The sequence below is a fragment of the Sycon ciliatum genome, chromosome 13 (genome assembly GCF_964019385.1).
Source record: "Sycon ciliatum chromosome 13, ocSycCili1.1, whole genome shotgun sequence".
Lineage (NCBI taxonomy): Eukaryota > Metazoa > Porifera > Calcarea > Leucosolenida > Sycettidae > Sycon > Sycon ciliatum.
Window position 1 is genome coordinate 21,237,626 of NC_088655.1, and position 18,047 is coordinate 21,255,672.

At 45.8% G+C, this 18,047-nt stretch overlaps 1 protein-coding gene across 1 annotated transcript in view; it reads left to right on the forward strand.

Annotated features, from left to right (window-relative positions):
• Window positions 1-113: 113 nt before the first annotated feature.
• Window positions 114-18,047, forward strand: part of LOC135829711 (uncharacterized) — a 113,838-nt gene continuing 95,904 nt past the window's right edge. Inside the window, exons 1-11 of the mRNA XM_065342103.1 lie at window positions 114-386; window positions 1,950-2,246; window positions 3,403-3,918; window positions 5,148-5,588; window positions 5,943-6,050; window positions 6,618-6,806; window positions 7,564-7,866; window positions 9,919-10,185; window positions 15,439-15,539; window positions 16,378-16,503; window positions 17,166-17,261. Coding sequence (XP_065198175.1) covers window positions 380-386; window positions 1,950-2,246; window positions 3,403-3,918; window positions 5,148-5,588; window positions 5,943-6,050; window positions 6,618-6,806; window positions 7,564-7,866; window positions 9,919-10,185; window positions 15,439-15,539; window positions 16,378-16,503; window positions 17,166-17,261 — 2,451 coding nt within the window. The 5' untranslated portion in view covers window positions 114-379. The remainder of the gene's footprint in view (window positions 387-1,949; window positions 2,247-3,402; window positions 3,919-5,147; window positions 5,589-5,942; window positions 6,051-6,617; window positions 6,807-7,563; window positions 7,867-9,918; window positions 10,186-15,438; window positions 15,540-16,377; window positions 16,504-17,165; window positions 17,262-18,047) is intronic.

The following is an 18,047-nucleotide window of genomic DNA, read 5'->3' on the forward strand; positions in this document are numbered from 1 at the left end:
GTTTTTACAGACTCCTTTTCATGCACTGTACATGTCCTATATATGCCTGAAGAGCCAGCGGCCCAGTGCTACCTAGGTGCCCCCCCCCCCCCCCCCCCCCCCCCCCCCCCCCCCCCCCTCCTCCTCCTCTCTCACTGCTCAGGCAGAATAATGTTAACGTCAAACACGAATTGTTTCGCCTTATGATAGTTTAGCGTGAAGGTCACGCTGCAAGCCAAACACCGTTCCACCTTCTTGGTAAAGAATTTATACCCATTGTTGCTGTCAGCACTGCATTGACATAGAAAACACTTAACTGTGTCTTTGTTTGCATTCTTTCCCTATCTTTCTACAGTTCTATTGACTGCTTATTGAATGTAACACCAAGCAAGGTTTCCAGATGGCAGGTAAGTAAAGTTCAAGTTGGGAGAATGTAAAATCAATCTGCCTCCCCACATCCAGGCATTCCATCATCGTTCCCATCGGTTTACTCATCTGTCCTTCCGGCCGCCTGTTTAATCATCCCTCCAACGCTCCAGCCCTTCATGCCATCATCCCTCCATCTCATACTATTATGTCCTCACTCACTCCCTCCATCTATCTCTCCGATCATCCAGCCATAAACCCATCCATCCACCTACTAATCTAACAAACCACCCTCCCATCCATCCATCCGTCCATCCACCCATCAATCCATCTATCTATCCACCCACCCATCTGTCTACCCATCCGCCCATCCGACCATCCATCCATCCATCCATCCATCCATCCATCCATCAATCCATTCATCTATTCATCCACCCTTCAATCCATCTATCCATCCACCCATCCATCCCTCCATCCATCCCTCCATCGACTAGTCCGCCCATCTATCCATCCACACATCCCTCCAAGTACCCATCCCTCCATCCACTAGTCCGCCCATCTATCCATCCATCCCTCCATCCATCCCTCCATCCACTAGTCCGCCCATCTATCCATCCATCCCTCCATCCCTTCATACATCCATGCATTCATCCATCGAGGTACATTATATCCCTCTATCTATGCGTCGCGATAGCCAGCTATCTATTCATCCAGCCAGTAACCTAGCCAGCCCTGAAGCCAGAGACCCAGCCCTCCAACCATCCAGTCATCTGTCAGTCAGACTTTCCACCCCCTCGCTTGTCCGTAAATACATCCACTACCTGTCGGCAAGCCTGTCAGTCTGCCAATACATTTACTGTAAAACCTGTGACTAACGACCACACCTTGGTGCCAGAGATAGCGGTCTTTAGTGGCAGGTGGTCCTCAGTTAGAGGTTTGCACCGCACAACCATAATTAATATGAATGTGAGTCCGTCCGTGCCTGGCAAAGTGGTCTGTAGTACCAGGCTGGTCGCTAGTCACGACATTAGGTTGCAAGTGAAGAGCTGAGATGCAGAACCTGATACGGGCAAATCTTGTGAAAATCATATGTTCAGCTTAGTGTCATTAATAGGTCTCAGGGCAGCACGAGGAAAAATGTCACACTCTAATACTTACTAGAACCATTTCAAAATAGGAGCCCAAGTATGGCTTAGCCCAGGCCCACGGGTACACACCCAGGCCTGCGGGCACACCTCCGCCTACGCACACTCGCAGGCGCTTGGGCGCAGACACACACATTCATGTGCACAAACAAAAATGCAGACACTCCCACGCACCTGGTTGTGCTTTCAACGCCGTACCCATGCGCACGCACCACTCACAGCACTATGTCAATATTGAGCGTGTGCCAGGGCTAAATATACCTTGCTGCCCAAAGCACACATGTTACATACAAACCGCACATAAAATGAATTCTTTTTTGGCCACTATTCAAAAAGTGATGAAATAGATGTAGCGGGTTGTCCAGCTCTTCAAGTTCCCATTGCAAATACACTTATGGTGATTTTTGTGCTTGTGAAGCTGACACATTTCTCTTTGATTTTTGGTCTTGTTCTCTGTAGGCAACCCGTACAAAACAACGGAGTTTGTCTCCAAAATTCACGTGTGGTTACAAGATGTTGACCCTGATCGGCTTCGTCGTCTAGTTCAGAAAGAAGGACTAATCAGCTTTGACCAACTGGAACGTTTGAGGAAGATACAAGACCAAAAGGGAACGGCTGAACACAATGCACAATTGATTTCAATACTTTGTCCTGGAGAGACAAAATCCTATCAGGTCTTATGTTCAGTGATCCACCAAATGGGCTACTTTGACCAACACTTGGAGATGCTTCGTATTGTAGCTAACCCAGAGCAAGGTGATACTTGATGCTGTTTTGATTAGTGTAATGAACGTTCTGTAAATTATCAGCAGTCTGTGCATGTTACCCTGTGTATGCCTTATAACTGTGTTCTGCACGCAATGCAAGCTCTATCAACTAACAGCACAGAAGAAGATTTCCATCATAGCCAGCAATCGCATGTCATCACGTACATTCAAAATCAACATAATTTTGCGAATCGACCTTTTTTTCAGGATCATTTTTCAACGAGGACGAAGTAAAGTCGGCCGAACGAAGCCTAGAGGAAGAAAATCATCCTCTCCACTTCACCATCACGATACTGACATAGATACGAGATGAAAGAACTAAAAAATCCACAAGAAAACTGTACGGCCATCATCGCGCTGACTTTGGTCTGACTTTGGTCTGAGAATTTCTATCACGATCAAAAATGTACGAGGAGCACTCAAAAATACGCCACAGACGTACCTTTATCGCTCTCTACTCCTTTTTCAAGGCACAAAAGTCGACTCTCCACTTTCAAACCAGGAACTAGACATACCAGTGGTCCTTTTCAGCTGCTCCACGAGCGCAGGAGATGTTCACCAAGGGGCGCAGAGCAGCATCCATTCCAGAAAAAGAGCTAAAATACGAGTGAGACTGCATGCCTGAGTACATGAGTACATGTATGAGTACATGCAGAAAATAGTCAATTTCAGCGTTTCTGCTCCAAACAGCAACTGGCTTCGACTAGAAACAAAGATTACACCAAAGGATCAAACAACAACCATTTTCTGCCGTTTTTTTGCAGATGACTTCCTTGTGCTTGGCCCAGCACGCCAAAAATCACACCTCGGAGGAGTACAAAAATTACAACTCTCAGATGTCCTCGATTGCTGGCCATGTGCTGGTCTCTTTAGCCTTGTAGTGTAATTCCGTTCTGGTTAGGTAATGGGTGGCCAGCAGATCATTCACAAAGTATAAAAAGGCTAGGGTATGGCCAGACCAATCAAGAAACTGCTTCTGCCAGTCCTGTGGTATCGGATTAGACATTGGTATCGGATTAGACATTGGTATCGGTGAGTCGTGGCGGTGGCAGTCAACTCTCTGAAGCTTGGGAATAATTATTATGATGTCATGACTGTGGGGTTTTCTATTTTCCTTCTTTGTATTCATTTTGTCCCGTGACCAGAATTGCTATCCAGTGTTGGGCAACCAGAGTCAGCCAACACCATAGCAACCAGTGCAGACCCAACTGCAATCATGCCAACTGAAGACCACCCCACAGCAGCGGCTCCCTCATCAGGATATGCAGCGTATCAATCCACTCCAGGGACAACGAGTACATCGCCACTTGGACAGCAAGTAGCACCACTGTGTCCACCGATGAAAAGCAGAACTGCAGCAGCAAGACGAGGAGCAGAGGGAGGAGAAGCAGCTGGAGCAACAGCAGCAACAACAACAGCAGCAGCCGCAGCAGCAGCAGGGGCAATGGCAGGAGCAGCAGCAACAGCAGCAGTGGCAATGGAAGGAGCATTAGCAGTAGCTTCATCAGCAACTGTATTAACCCCTCAAGCATCACTCCAGGCAAGGCTTCCAATTGGAACGGCAATGCCAGAACGTGCGCATGGAGCAACAGCAGAGTCAGAACTAGGAGCAACAGCCACAGTATCAGCTGTACCAGCACTTCATCATTGCCATTATTCAGGTGAGTTTTGCCTAGCTGACATTCTAAGGGGACGAGACAGGAAGCAACGTAAGAAGTTACGGGAAGTTGCAGTGATGGTCATGGTCGCAAAGGACTACATCGACAATGAACGCCAGAAACAGGAGTACAACCGTATTACCGTGTACTTTATATTATTTATGTGTAATTCGGGATAGTCCAGGAGTGTGTCAGACGAACCTGATAAATCAATTCCTATGGTAATGCAGTGCTGCGAACGAAATCGGTCTGTTTTGCGTACTTCGACTTCTGATTTTCCGTGTTTTTCAGTGCTTGTCCGTGCTACCGATGTACTACCATGTGCATTGCTTGTATTGTGCTTTTTTTACACCCACATGCATGTCGGTGACTGAATTTGCTAGCAAAGCACGTGCGACTGTACCACGACATAATATTTTGTGCTACATGTAGTCGAAGCATGGTATGCACTTGCTATGGCATATGGATGTGCATCGCTCAGCTTGCACTCACCATGCATCTACATACATATCTGTAGCTGGTCGATACTCTTCAAATTTCAGTACCATTTTGCTCAAATTCCGTACTGCGGACGAAGGAGTGATTTTCCATACCCATACATAAAAATACGGAAGGTTGGCAGCACTGGCAATGAAAAACAAGAATTAAGGCCTTGAGTAAACTGATCACGGCCCATAGCTTTATCATTCACGATGAGTTTTTGAATTCTTTATTCTCACGATGACACCATCGCCAATAAGAGATAAATTTATGAGAAGGTGAGATTGTGGGTTAAACAGTTGGAAAGTGATTTACATCACTTTGAACTTTACAAGTATGGGAGAGGGTGAGCGCTGCAGGAGCAGATTGAGTTAATCAGCAGTGAGCAGATTTCTTGTTTGAAAGCAGGTCGGGAGGAGACATCACGAATGCTAGCGTTATGCTGGCTATTGTAATAGCTGCTGCATGTCATACTGTACGGATAGTCAGACCGTGTACAGGTCCCCCCAGCCATCCATACAGTTTCTACATCCTGTTTCATCAGCTTTACGGTGAATGAGAAATAGCCCTGAACGATTTCGCAGAATGGCATGAACTGAGGTGTCCTGGCACCAGCCAATCACCATGGAAGCATTCTTAATCAATGGAATTTGATGTTTGAGTGTTTTTATGCTCATATAATGTATGCAGCCTGAAATCATATAATCCGTTTGTGGATGCGGACATGTCTGTGTGTTTGTGTACCATGGCAGGTGCACAACCTCCTATTGCTCGGCAGCCCGGTGCAGCCTTAGCTTGCTCCTCCACTGGTAGATCACCATCATCAATGTCAGGTCCTTCTACTACGGCAGAGACTACATTTGGTCTTAGCCAGACCTGTATGAGTGCACCCACCCAAGCCACTCCAACACATCCCATTGCCAGCTCAGCTAACACTAGCACTGGCAGCTTTACAGCTGATGGTAATGCTGCTAGGAGAGGAACTGCAATGCAGCAGAGTACACAGCAACCAGCGTCAGTCCACCTTGAAAACACGGCACAGCTGGCAGCAGCTGCTGTAGTTTTTTCTTCACTGCCTCTGGAGCCGCAAGCCAAGAGGGCACTACTAAGCAATGTTGGCAGAGCATTCACGGAGGAAATGTCCAGGCATATTGACTATGTGTCAGCTCCAAGTATGGCTCATACCAGCCCAGGTAAGCACTATGTCTATGTCCTTGGAGGCGTGTGTGCCTGTTATCTACAATGTGCATGTGGTAGGGGGGGGGGAGGGGAGGGGAGAGGAGGGGAGGGGGAGGGGAGGGGGAGGGGAGGGGGATGGAGAGGGAGAGGGAGAGGGAGAGGGAGAAAGAGATATGAGGGTATCGAGCACTCTCTGCACAGAGGAAGTAATTCTTGTGTGTGACTTTACTCATACACATTCTCTCTAACTTTAGTTGCCATAACTGGTGACCTGAATTCACAGAACATCAGTAGAGAAGATTTCAAACTTTTTGCACAAGTGACTGCTCCAATGTGACTGTTCCAATTTGCCCTTCTGTGTGTTCCAGATTCTCAGGCCTCTCTGCTGCAGAAGTCTCAGTTCCTCCTGGACAGCCCCGAAATGTCTGAAAGTGACTCACGGTTTTCCGGCTCTGCTGCTAGCTCAGACACCGAAGGTAAGGTATGTAGGGCATGCCTTATATGGGCATTTAGGACATGTTGGATTGTGCAAATCTGTGGGCCTGGGATCCAGATTCGCAATCTTTGGACGTGTTTGACGGTTAGAATCAGGATCCAGGTGGCATAGATTCGGATCTGGTCAACCCACCCCCCAAAGAAGGATTGGACAGAGTCAACGGATCCATTCTTGCTCTGAACCCAAACTTGCACCAGGTGAATATTGATATCAATTAGCCATTCTACGATATCAGCCTTCTTTGACTAGAATGTGTTTATACAATACTGCTGTTTGAATAAACTGAGTACCAACGGAAGTGGCACATTAAAACCAGGTGATTTCTGGCTGGAACTAAGGCTGACCAGGACATAATCATATGCTGGTATATCACGGCTCAGATTCGCCTTGTGTGACCCAGAATACACCTTGATGCTAAATTCTTGGATCAGGAATATTTTGATTCCCAATATTGTGCATTGGCTACTCAGGTTTGCAATAAATTAACAGCGAATGTATGTTGTTGTGCTTTCTTCCGTATCAATTCCTCAACAATGTGTATGACCAGGATGGACAGAAGATGATCTGCGCAATGCTAGAGTCACGGTTTTTGTGGACAGCAAACTCAGGACATCTGCTGACTGTGATGGAATTATCTTGGACAGTTTATCTAAGCAGCACTTCAATGAGACCAATATCAGAATCAAATCGACGAGCAGAAGAAGTGATCCTGCGCTCACAAGTGTTGAAGGAAAAGGTTTGTAATATCCTGTTCTCTACCGTTTTCATGTACATTTGAATGTGTACAGCTAAGTTTGGACAAATTCTACTACTGTACTCAGCCACAGGCTGGTAGACCAATACTAGTGTCTGCTCCAGGATGATTTCAAACCAACCATGTACATCTGTACCTGATGTTTAAGTATGGCTACTGCATGTGCACTCATCGATGCATGGCTGGTGATAGTAGATATACATAATCATCTTGCACATCAGCCAGGCATCTGCAGAGAGAGAGAGAAAACTGCATGATGGCGCTTTGAAATCACTATGTACATCAAGTGCAGTCGACGGGAAAACACAAATTCAAGCATTGTAAGCAGTTGTTGTATCCATGCAATCAGTACCCAGACTCAGAAGTTACTAAGAGGGGTGCAGACCACATAAATGTAGCCATCTTCACGATGAGGTCAGCGCCACCCATGTGCCAACCAGAATTGCTGCTGGCTTAGGTGTCTGGGCGGGCATGTGCGTGTGCAGACCTACATTACTCACAATACATGTTTATATGGGTGTGATGTGTGTATGTGAGCATGTGTCTGTTTGTGTGTGTGTGCATGTGTGTATGTGAGCATGTGTCTGTTTGTGTGTGTATGTTTGTGTCCGTGTGTGTGTGTGTGTGTGTGTGTGTGTGTGTGTGTGTGTGTGTGTGTGTGTGTGTGTGTGTGTGTGTGTGAGCATGTGTCTGTGTGTGTGTGTGCGGTCATGTACGTGAATCTACATGTGTCCTGCAGGAGGAGATATTAGGACATTGGTCAAAATCATCATCAACGGACAACCTGACGACTACACTAAACATAGGATCCGAAGGGAAGTGATTGAGGACCTGGAGGACCTTACCTTCTCCAAGGATAAAATTCAGGTCATCTACACAGGCGCCTGGGATTCCATCCAGGTGGTACTGCTGCTACCAATGAGGACACTGGGTCATCTACTCTACCTTGCAGTACACTATCCTGGACTGCTGCGAGGCCTGGATATACTTCAAATCATTGACATCTCCTCATTGACCATAATTGACTTTCGAGAGATAACAGGTATTTTGCTACTATGTGTTGTGTGTTTTTCTGTGTCTGAGGTTGTGTGTGTGTATGTGTGTGTGTGTGTGTGTGTGTGTGTGTGTGTGTGTGTGTGTGTGTGTGTTTGTGCACACGTGTATGCACGTGTAGGTGCATGTGTATGTGTGTGTGCATGTATGCATGCATGTGTGTATGTGTGTGTGTCCATCCGTGTGTGTGTGTGTGTGTGTGTGTGTGTGTGTGTGTGTGTGTGTGTGTGCATGCGTCCTTGCTTGCTTGCCTCTGCGTACATGTGTGTGTGTGTGAGTGTGTGTCCTAGTGTATACCTGAGTTTTAAAACACCTGCGCTAGTCAAAGAAACTGTTCTTTCAGCTGCCATTCCTCTCTCTGTGCTTTCAGCTGCCATTCCTCTCTCTGTGCTTTCAGCTGCCATTCCTCTCTCTGTGCTTTCAGCTGCCATTCCTCTCTCTGTGCTTTCAGCTGCTATTCCTCTCTCTGTGCTTTCAGCTGCCATTCCTCTCTCTGTGCTTTCAGCTGCCATTCCCCTCTCTGTGCTTTCAGCTGCCATTCCTCTCTCTGTGCTTTCAGCTGCCATTCCTCTCTCTGTTCTTTCAGCTGCCATTCCTCTCTCTGTGCTTTCAGCTGCCATTCCTCTCTCTGTGCTTTCAGCTGCCATTCCTCTCTCTGTGTTTTCAGCTGCCATTCCTCTCTCTGTGCTTTCAGCTGCCATTCCTCTCTCTGTGCTTTCAGCTGCCATTCCTCTCTCTGTGCTTTCAGCTGCCATTCCTCTCTCTGTGCTTTCAGCTGCCATTCCTCTCTCTGTGCTTTCAGCTGCCATTCCTCTCTCTGTGCTTTCAGCTGCCATTCCTCTCCCTGTGCTTTCAGCTGCCATTCCTCTCCCTGTGCTTTCAGCTGCCATTCCTCTCTCTGTGCTTTCAGCTGCCATTTCTCTCTCTGTGCTTTCAGCTGCCATTCCTCTCCCTGTGCTTTCAGCTGCCATTCCTCTGTCTGTGCTTTCAGCTGCCATTCCTCTCTCTGTGCTTTCAGCTGCCATTCCTCTCTCTGTGCTTTCAGCTGCCATTCCTCTCTCTGTGCTTTCAGCTGCCATTCCTCTCTCTGTGCTTTCAGCTGCCATTCCTCTCCACTGTGCTTTCAGCTGCCATTCCTCTCTCTGTGCTTTCAGCTGCCATTCCTCTCTCTGTGCTTTCAGCTGCCATTCCTCTCTCTGTGCTTTCAGCTGCCATTCCTCTCTCTGTGCTTTCAGCTGCCATTCCTCTCTCTGTGCTTTCAGCTGCCATTCCTCTCTCTGTGCTTTCAGCTGCCATTCCTCTCTCTGTGCTTTCAGCTGCCATTCCTCTCTCTGTGCTTTCAGCTGCCATTCCTCTCTCTGTGCTTTCAGCTGCCATTCCTCTCTCTGTGCTTTCAGCTGCCATTCCTCTCTCTGTGCTTTCAGCTGCCATTCCTCTCTCTGTGCTTTCAGCTGCCATTCCTTTCTCTGTGCTTTCAGCTGCCATTCCTCTCTCTGTGCTTTCAGCTGCCATTCCTCTCTCTGTGCTTGTGCCAATCTCAATCGTGCTTGAAAGCGTTGATTTCAGAAGTCGTCGAAAGTCGAAATCTAACCTAAATTACCCACTTTTGTATCCACTCTGCTCATGGCGAAGTATAGGATGTAATGAGTGGACCCCTCGTGCTGCATAATCATGACAATAGGTGTGACATTTTCTATACCAGGAGTGGGGCTCTGTCTGGGAGAGCCCAGTGCAGTCACTTAGAATAGATGTATCACTGTGCTGCGTAGGAGAGCCACCCAAATGTGTAAAATCCATACAAAAAGGATCCTAGCTGATCCATAAGTCTGAGTTGTCATGGCACTGGACTGGCTGTGACGTAGGTCTTTTAAGCCCTAATGCTGTCTGAGCACTCCTGGTAGTCTACTGCTCAATTTAATCCCGGAAAACAAGAATTTGGTATTTGAGTCAAAAACTGGTCCAAACCAGGTTTGGCATACTTCAAAGTAATTCTGTCTATGTTCTTGATATGAAGTATGTCTTTCTGCTGTTGTACTCTTAGGCAGTGTGGTCTTAGACGAATTGGCAGATGATAATGAGGATCTGTCAGAGGATGATGATGAGGATGAAGATGAGAGCGAGATAAATGAGCTGGAGTTTTTGAAGCGCACCAACATGGCTGACATTGCTGAGCACCATATTTCGCAACGGGAATATGATCTGCTCAACAATCGAAGTACCGGTTTCCAGTCGGTGCTGGCAGCCATAATGAGGTCACACAGGAAAGACAAGAATTTCATGAGAGCAATTAGCGCTGGCATTGGCAACAGTAAGTTCATAATTCAAGTGACTAGTATGAGAATGGATTACTACTGGATTACTAGTATTTGTGATAATGCACTGCTCATTTCAGTGAAGGCAATTTGCCTGCAAACAAATTATTTATAAAGAAGCTGCGGGAGGCGCCTCGTCTTTCAGAATTTTGAATATGAGAATGCTTATTGTACATGGCCCAGAATCTGCGAAAACCAGGTTACAGGTTTGGGTGGAATCATAGTGATATCAAAATAACTCAAACACAGCAGGGTATTGTGTTCAAAATCCGAAAAAAAACATTAAATCGTTATCTGCAAATAATCGACGCGGAGACAACAATTTTATAATAGCTATAAAGAGAACAAATTCTGCTGTCATCGCCACACTACACCAAAGTCATGAAGGTTTACCAAAATCGATTTTCTTGTCACAATCATCAGTGGAAAGCCGTGACTGAAGAATAACCATGCCAAATCAATAATTTATATACATTCAATAATGTGTTACGAGAACAAAACAAAGTGCTAAAAATAGAATGAGGGAAGGTGAGACAATAGAAGTAAAGTGAGAGCTAAGTGCAACAGGGGTGAGGAACTAATGGCAACGCTAGAACTGTGTAGTGAGACAAACAATCATGCTGTGCACCTACGAAAACAATCTTAACGCAACTACATGTTTCTTCTGCTTACAAAGATCAGGCTTATGCAAACGAATACAAACAGCCTCAAGTACTTTCAACTGACTAGCGTACCGTGCACGACAAAGAACAGAAAAACTAAAATCATCATACACATGCAGACACTTAGGGTGAGACAACAGATGAAGAAAAACGGCAGACTTCTTACGATCACAATCACCATCCGATTCCTCGTCTCCACCAACCGCAACCTCGTCCCCCGTCTCATCTTCCAACTCGTCCTCAGTGTCGTCCTCCGTGTCATTCTCCTCATCACCACCGATCGGTCCCAGCCTCGCTTCATGTTGCTGAACCTCTGTTCGTTGACTCCTCCTTTGATCTTGATGGACACAATGCACCATAAAAACACAAGAAAGTACACCACAACAACATCCAGCTCAAGACCAAAGTGGACTCTGCGGCGAGGTGATCATGGTGATGCCCCCATCGCCATCATTGCCGTTGCCTCCCCCAGAACCGCCACCTGCATCTGCCATCGGCAGTGCTGGGGCTGAGTCTGTGGTGTCGCTGGCACGGGCAAATATGGATGAGGTAAGCACTGAACATGAACAAGAAGAAAGAAGGCTGAAGGAAACGGAATTCAACAGAGAAAACAACACGATCAACATTCAAAGACCTAGACGATCAACGGCTAATTATTCAATGAATTATTACAGTACTGGACGTCAAGCACCGGCGAAGACACTGGGAACAGAAGATTTAGCAACAACAGGAACAACAACAATGACAACAACAACAATGGTATCAAATTACAATCAAGATCAAAGGAGGAGTCAACGAACAGAGGTTCAGCAACGTGAAGCGAGCCTGGGACCGATCGGTGGTGATGAGGAGAATGACACGGAGGACGACACTGAGGACGAGTTGAAAGATGAGACGGGGGACGAGGTTGCGGTGGAGACGAGGAATCGGATGGTGATTGTGATCGTAAGAAGTCTGCCGTTTTTCTTCATCTGTTGTCTCACCCTAAGTGTCTGCATGTGTATGATGATTTTAGTTTTTCTGTTCTTTGTTGTGCACGGTACGCTAGTCAGTTGAAAGTACTTGAGGCTGTTTGTATTCGTTTGCATAAGCCTGATCTTTGTAAGCAGAAGAAACATGTAGTTGCGTTAAGATTGTTTTCGTAGGTGCACAGCATGATTGTTTGTCTCACTACACAGTTCTAGCGTTGCAATTAGTTCCTCACCCCTGTTGCACTTAGCTCTCACTTTACTTCTATTGTCTCACCTTCCCTCATTCTATTTTTAGCACTTTGTTTTGTTCTCGTAACACATTATTGAATGTATATAAAGTATTGATTTGGCATGGTTATTCTTCAGTCACGGCTTTCCACTGATGATTGTGACAAGAAAATCGATTTTGGTAAACCTTCATGACTTTGTTGTAGTGTGGCGATGACAGCAGAATTTGTTCTCTTTATAGCTATTATAAATCGTTATCACAGGAAATAAATGAAGAGAGATCCACGTCCACCAGATTGAAGGAGGAGACATGGATGATTTTTGTTTGCATGACAAAACAAGGTAGATATGTGAGGGCAGGCTTGTTGTGGCCTCTTGGTGCTGCAGGGTGTATTGGCCATGGACAGTTCGGCATGAATTTACTTTGCCCCTCACTCAGCACATCCTGGGGCTGAATACATGTCCTGGCGTGCTCTGACGCGACACACCACAAGGAAACCTGACTCCAGTTGACATCATGGTACTTTTTGAAGGGTGAATCTAGTACAACTGTTCAGAAACAAGCAAGAATACGGCCTTTCAAGCTGTCCCACTGTTCATAGTATGCACATAGTGTGCTGGCGTGCTGCAGTGTCTGCTTGGTGCTGACCAGCAAGTGAAATCTTGGCACGCTGTACCGGTGCAGCTAGATTGCTAGTGAGGAAAGTCTCGAGTGGGGGCCTCTCAATCTGCTCGCTCATTTGCCTGGCATTCAGTAGCACTTCATCGCCAAGGACTTCCATTGAAAACAGTTTTCACACTGCTCTTGCAACTTTTTTCCTCGTGAACTTGCTGCAAACGCATCAGCTCTGCTGCGCGTTTTCGCTTTGCGTGAGGCCCAGCAACAGCTAGTGCCTCCGTACTTCGACTGGCTGGATCGATGTCGTCCAGGCTTTGCTCGTTGTCACCATCACGACTCTAACTGGAGACGATTTCTTTTCCATTTTCTGCAGCAGCAGCTAGCGCAGAAATTTCGTCATCCTTGAGTGTAGGAGATGAAATCGGTTCGGTCAGCTCAAATACTCTTCGTCGTGACTGGAGGAGTAGCAGGGAATATCCTACTGGAAGTCCTTTGACTACCGTGACTGCTGAAAACCTTCCTGCCATGACTGCTCCTTCTTCTAATAAGCGAGATTCTCTTTGGTGCCACTTCGCTGCACCCGAGCACCCACGCGGCACAACCTTTTTACAAAACATCATTTTTCTAAAGAAAATGATTTTCACCCTCAGCCTGGTTTCGCAGAAGTGGGGACCATATTTGAATGTACGCAGATCTCTTATACAGGTGATGAAAGAGGACACTGTGCAGCCATGCCTGCTTTGCAAAGTGGTTGAACAAATGACCTTACTAACATGACCTTTCTGGTTTGATTTACATTTTATTAAACCTCGGATGTTGAGCCAATAGTAATATGTAAAGAGAAAAGGACCTATAAGTTACTAGTTATGACTAACAGTTCACCAGGGTAACGAGATAATATACAGTCAGATAGTGCGACAACGAGGCACGAAAATGACAAGGATATTGAGACATCTGACGACCTGACACCTAGCTCCATCACATCTACGAAGCGCAAGCCAACAACCTTCCAACTTGGAAGGCTCAGGTGCGGAAAGTTTGCGCTTTGCGGCCGACCACGAACATTCCCCACAACAGCAACAAGAGGTTCGGAGTACTGAAAACATTTTAATTCCTTCTGACAGCTGTTTCGGTCATCAGAGACCTCATCAGAGAAGGTAGAATGTTGAATGACTTGACAAAGAAATAGATCACCTATTAATTTTTATACTGACTCTTGCAACAAGATGGCGCGTCAATAAACGGCCGCATGATACTCAAAGTGTGAAAATAAGGTGTAAAACTCAAGGACTAGTTGTTATTGTTAAAATCAAAGGAACGTCGGGATAGAGCGGATAGTTATGCCGGATACTGCAGCACAGCACAGATACGGTAGTCATGCGAGTGGCCCATCTGGCATCTACTCGATTCACTCCCTCACCATACTGCACCGTCGGCTCACTCCGTGCGCGTCCAGTTGAGTTCACGTACATATTACTAGTACGCAGTCATTATTGTAGAATTGTTGGCTGTTGTGTTGAAAAACACACGCACACAGCTGTCACGCGGGACGTCCATGGGACCTTGGCTCCATGACACTGCACTACGTTGTTTTCTTCACTCTTCTTCTCCTCTCCACTCCACTGCTGCTTGAACGGCACACAACTTGAATTACGTAAGAAGACAGTAAGCAGCCGCACACGGCACTTGAAAAGGGGATGCGCAATGAGTGAGCCGACGGTGCAGTATGGTGATGGAGTGCATGGAGTAGATGCCATATGGGTCTCTCGCATGACATCTCTAGCTGTGGTGCGCTGCAGTATCCGGCATATCTATTCCCTCTATCCCGACGTTCCTTTGATTTTAACAATATCAACTATTCATGTAGCAATGCACTTGCCACGACATGCTTTGCACTTTTCTACGCGCGCTGTCTCTATGGGTTCCGCGCTTTGCTTCCTTCTTTTATACTGCTGGGTTTTTTTCATGTCCACTTCATTCCTGATGATGGTCATGAAGACCGAAACGTTGAAACGATACCTCTAATGGATTTGTGTGAAATGCAGTGCTCTCTTGAGTGTAGGCAGGTTGCCTACAAACAATAACAACTATTCATTGAGTTTAAACCTTATTTGAGTCATACTTTGAGTATCAAACGCGCGCTTCTTGACGCGCCATCTTCTTTCAAGAGTCAGTATAAAATAGGTGATTTCTTTCTTTTTTGAATCATTCGACATTCTACCTTCTCTCATGAGGTCTCTGATGGCCGAAACAGCTGTCAGAAGGAATTAAAATATTTTTCAGTACTCCGAACCTCTTTTTGCTGTTGTGGGGAATGTTCGTGGTCGGCCGCAGAGCCCAAATGTGATGGTGGTGAAGTGGACGTAGTAATTTATAGGTCCTTCTTCTTTACGTGTTACATTTCATTGAAGATCATTCCCATCACCAAGAGACACATCAGGGATTGGGTACCTGAGTTCGGTTGGGTTGCGACGAGGAAGAGGATAGTGAATCTGCTCTCAATATCCAGCTCATTGTTGTCGAAATGGATAAAACGCTGTTTTAAGTACAGCTTTAAACACAAAGTCCTGTTGGCCAGCAAGGGTACTTGGTACATAATTAGAATCTGAAGGTAATAAGTCTTGGACATGGGAGTCCACTTGGACGGCTTTCAATGGGCCACTGTGTTGACAGTAGCCTGTGTACAGGCAATGTTCAGGTCATTTTCTCCTTCCCTCTATCCATGTTCCTAACAGTTTAAATTATTTACTTTGCTTGTTTCTTTATCAGAAATGCCCAGCTCAAAAACACAAAATCTGATTGCACTCACGCACAGACGAGAGAAGGAACTTGCAGCATTCCAAGATGGGCTCTTGACATCGCCGGAACGAGTGAGTTAAGATTTGCTTTATCTTTCACCTGGGCCTTGTCCCTCACTAGCTTATGGAAAGAGGCGGAAGTTGGTAACAATAGTGGTGTGTCTAGTTACTGAGCAGATACTGGTTAAATAGAGCACTCCTACAAACATATCCTGGGTTTGTCCAAAGAGGTATGGAACGGGTGCAAGCCAGTATAAGTCAAGTTCATTTGCGCATGGTTTTACATGTCAGCCGGTTGTGAAAAAATGGAATCTTCATCATGAAATCATCAGAATGGTGTGACAAAGCAAAAGTCTATGGCCGGACTCTGGCCTGGAAAAAATCATATGCTTGTGCGATAGAACACCGGTTGGTTTCAGCTGAGTACAGTAAGGAGTTTTCTCAGTTGGTGAATTGTCGTCAAGCGTTTTATTCCACATTCGCTCGCAACGATAGAGCTCTTCTGCCGCTCCCCAACCGCCACACACAGAGCAAAATTTGATCATATGGCAAAGAAAAAGAGTTCAGGAAGAAGACAATTTGAATGTTTGCACAACATGTAAATGTCAGTGGCATGACCTGCGCGCAGTGGCGCACACAGAGGTGAACACGCCAACTACAAAAGGTGCACTAAGACTATGTAGAGGTCGTAGAGGTCAAAATGGAAAACAGAAGTACTTAGCACCATTTTCCTCATTTTCAACTTGAAAACAAGGATTTGCAAAATCTGTACGCCTGGTAACGCCCAAGGCAATACCCCTAGGATGTGTATAAAGATCATCCATAATAACATAAAAGATGTATTTCTCGGACATCCTCTACCCTAGCAAATCCTCTTTGTTGCATATATCAATTGATTGGCTTCATACAGATTGAGAGGCTGACAACAGAGCTGATGCAAAGTTCATTTCAGCTGCAGCATGAGAAGAAAGAGGTAACGATGAGCCCTGCAAAGATGCCCAGGAAGACTTGGCTACCACCAGAGCAAATCACCGAGGTGAGTGACTGTTCCCTCTTTACTGCACACTCCAAAAAAAGGGACGGCTACAACTGCACAGTTCAGCAGCTGGCACATGGCAAGAAAGAAAATAAAGGAAAAAAGATTCACAGACAGTTCGAACACAACGTAAAAGTAAGTCTGAGAGAACGATTATCAGGTAGAAGAAGGAGTGATATTGCCTTCACACAGAGCTGGAAGGTTCGATGGACTTCTCATGTGCTCTGGATGTCAGTCGTGAGTCGGTCCAGTGTCAAGTCAAAGCGATGGAAAAGAATGAGCTCCAGTGTGGGGAGCAAGCCCTTTCTTAATTCAGAATAATAATTATATTATAAGAGCATAACGCATCAGTTATGACCAACAGCATAATGATCAAGATAATCTTGGGTATGTATAGTTCAGAATGGGCATTGTAGGAACTGGTAGGTGTGTACCGTAGACTACGCGTACCGAATCAAGGCTACATGGGCAGCGCCCAGGGACCGCTAGACGTGCGACCGGATTTCCTTGTCCACGACAGTACCAGACAAGTAGAACCATATGAACAAACTGTTGAATACACTCTGCATTGTTTTGCTTTGATTTACAATTGTGATTGTGATCTACGATAAGACTTATCAAGAGCTTTTTCCTGTACTGTTGTTTCTTGTGTGTGCTTCCAGGATGGCGACACTCTGTTGCACAACGCCGTCTGGGGTGGAATCGAGGAGTTTCAAGCGTTGCTCGCTGCAGGGGCGGACTGTAACATCAAGAATACGGTAAAGAACCGGATTTAGAGTGTCATGAACCATGCTGATCCTGTTCTGCATTACACTGTAAAATTAACTGCTTCCAGCATGGCAACACTCCCTTGCACCATGCTGCCTGGGCAGAAAAAATCGATGTGTGCCAGCGCTGCTCGCTGCAGTGGCGGACTGTGACATCAAGAATGCGGTCAAGGACAGTATAATAGGATGTCATGAACCATGATGATTATGGTCTGTGCTTACAATGTACTACCGAGAAAAAACAACTCATGTGTTCCACAGACCCTCACCAAATTGGAATCCTTGCATGAAGGAGCAATTTTCAATCTACTGCCTCCTCAACACTGCAGTGTGGGCAGATCTTTGTCCCAGGGTGTTGTGTCTATTTTGTTTTAATTGGCCTAACTCCCGTTGCGTACAAGATAAGCAAGATTGGCATATTCTTGAGAGACGCCATCACGCCAGAATCTTTCACCTGAGCAGGTGCAGGCGGTACAATTTTGTGTTCCATCAATTACATTTATTAGCTGCTAGTATGTCGAAGTACAGGTAGACTCCGTCTAATTCGAACCTCAAATTGCCAGGCACTATATTCGAATTATCCGGAACTTCTAATTATCCAAAATGCAGTCCCATGTACTGATATGTATGTCAAAATGCTCGAAATTGCGTGCTGATTATTTTTGCATATTTTATTTGCAACAACGAAACATAAAAAAATAAAAAAATAAAGGAAATTATCGTGTCCATTCCAGAAGGGTACTCACGACTGCCGCTAACACCCGGTAAACCCTAGCG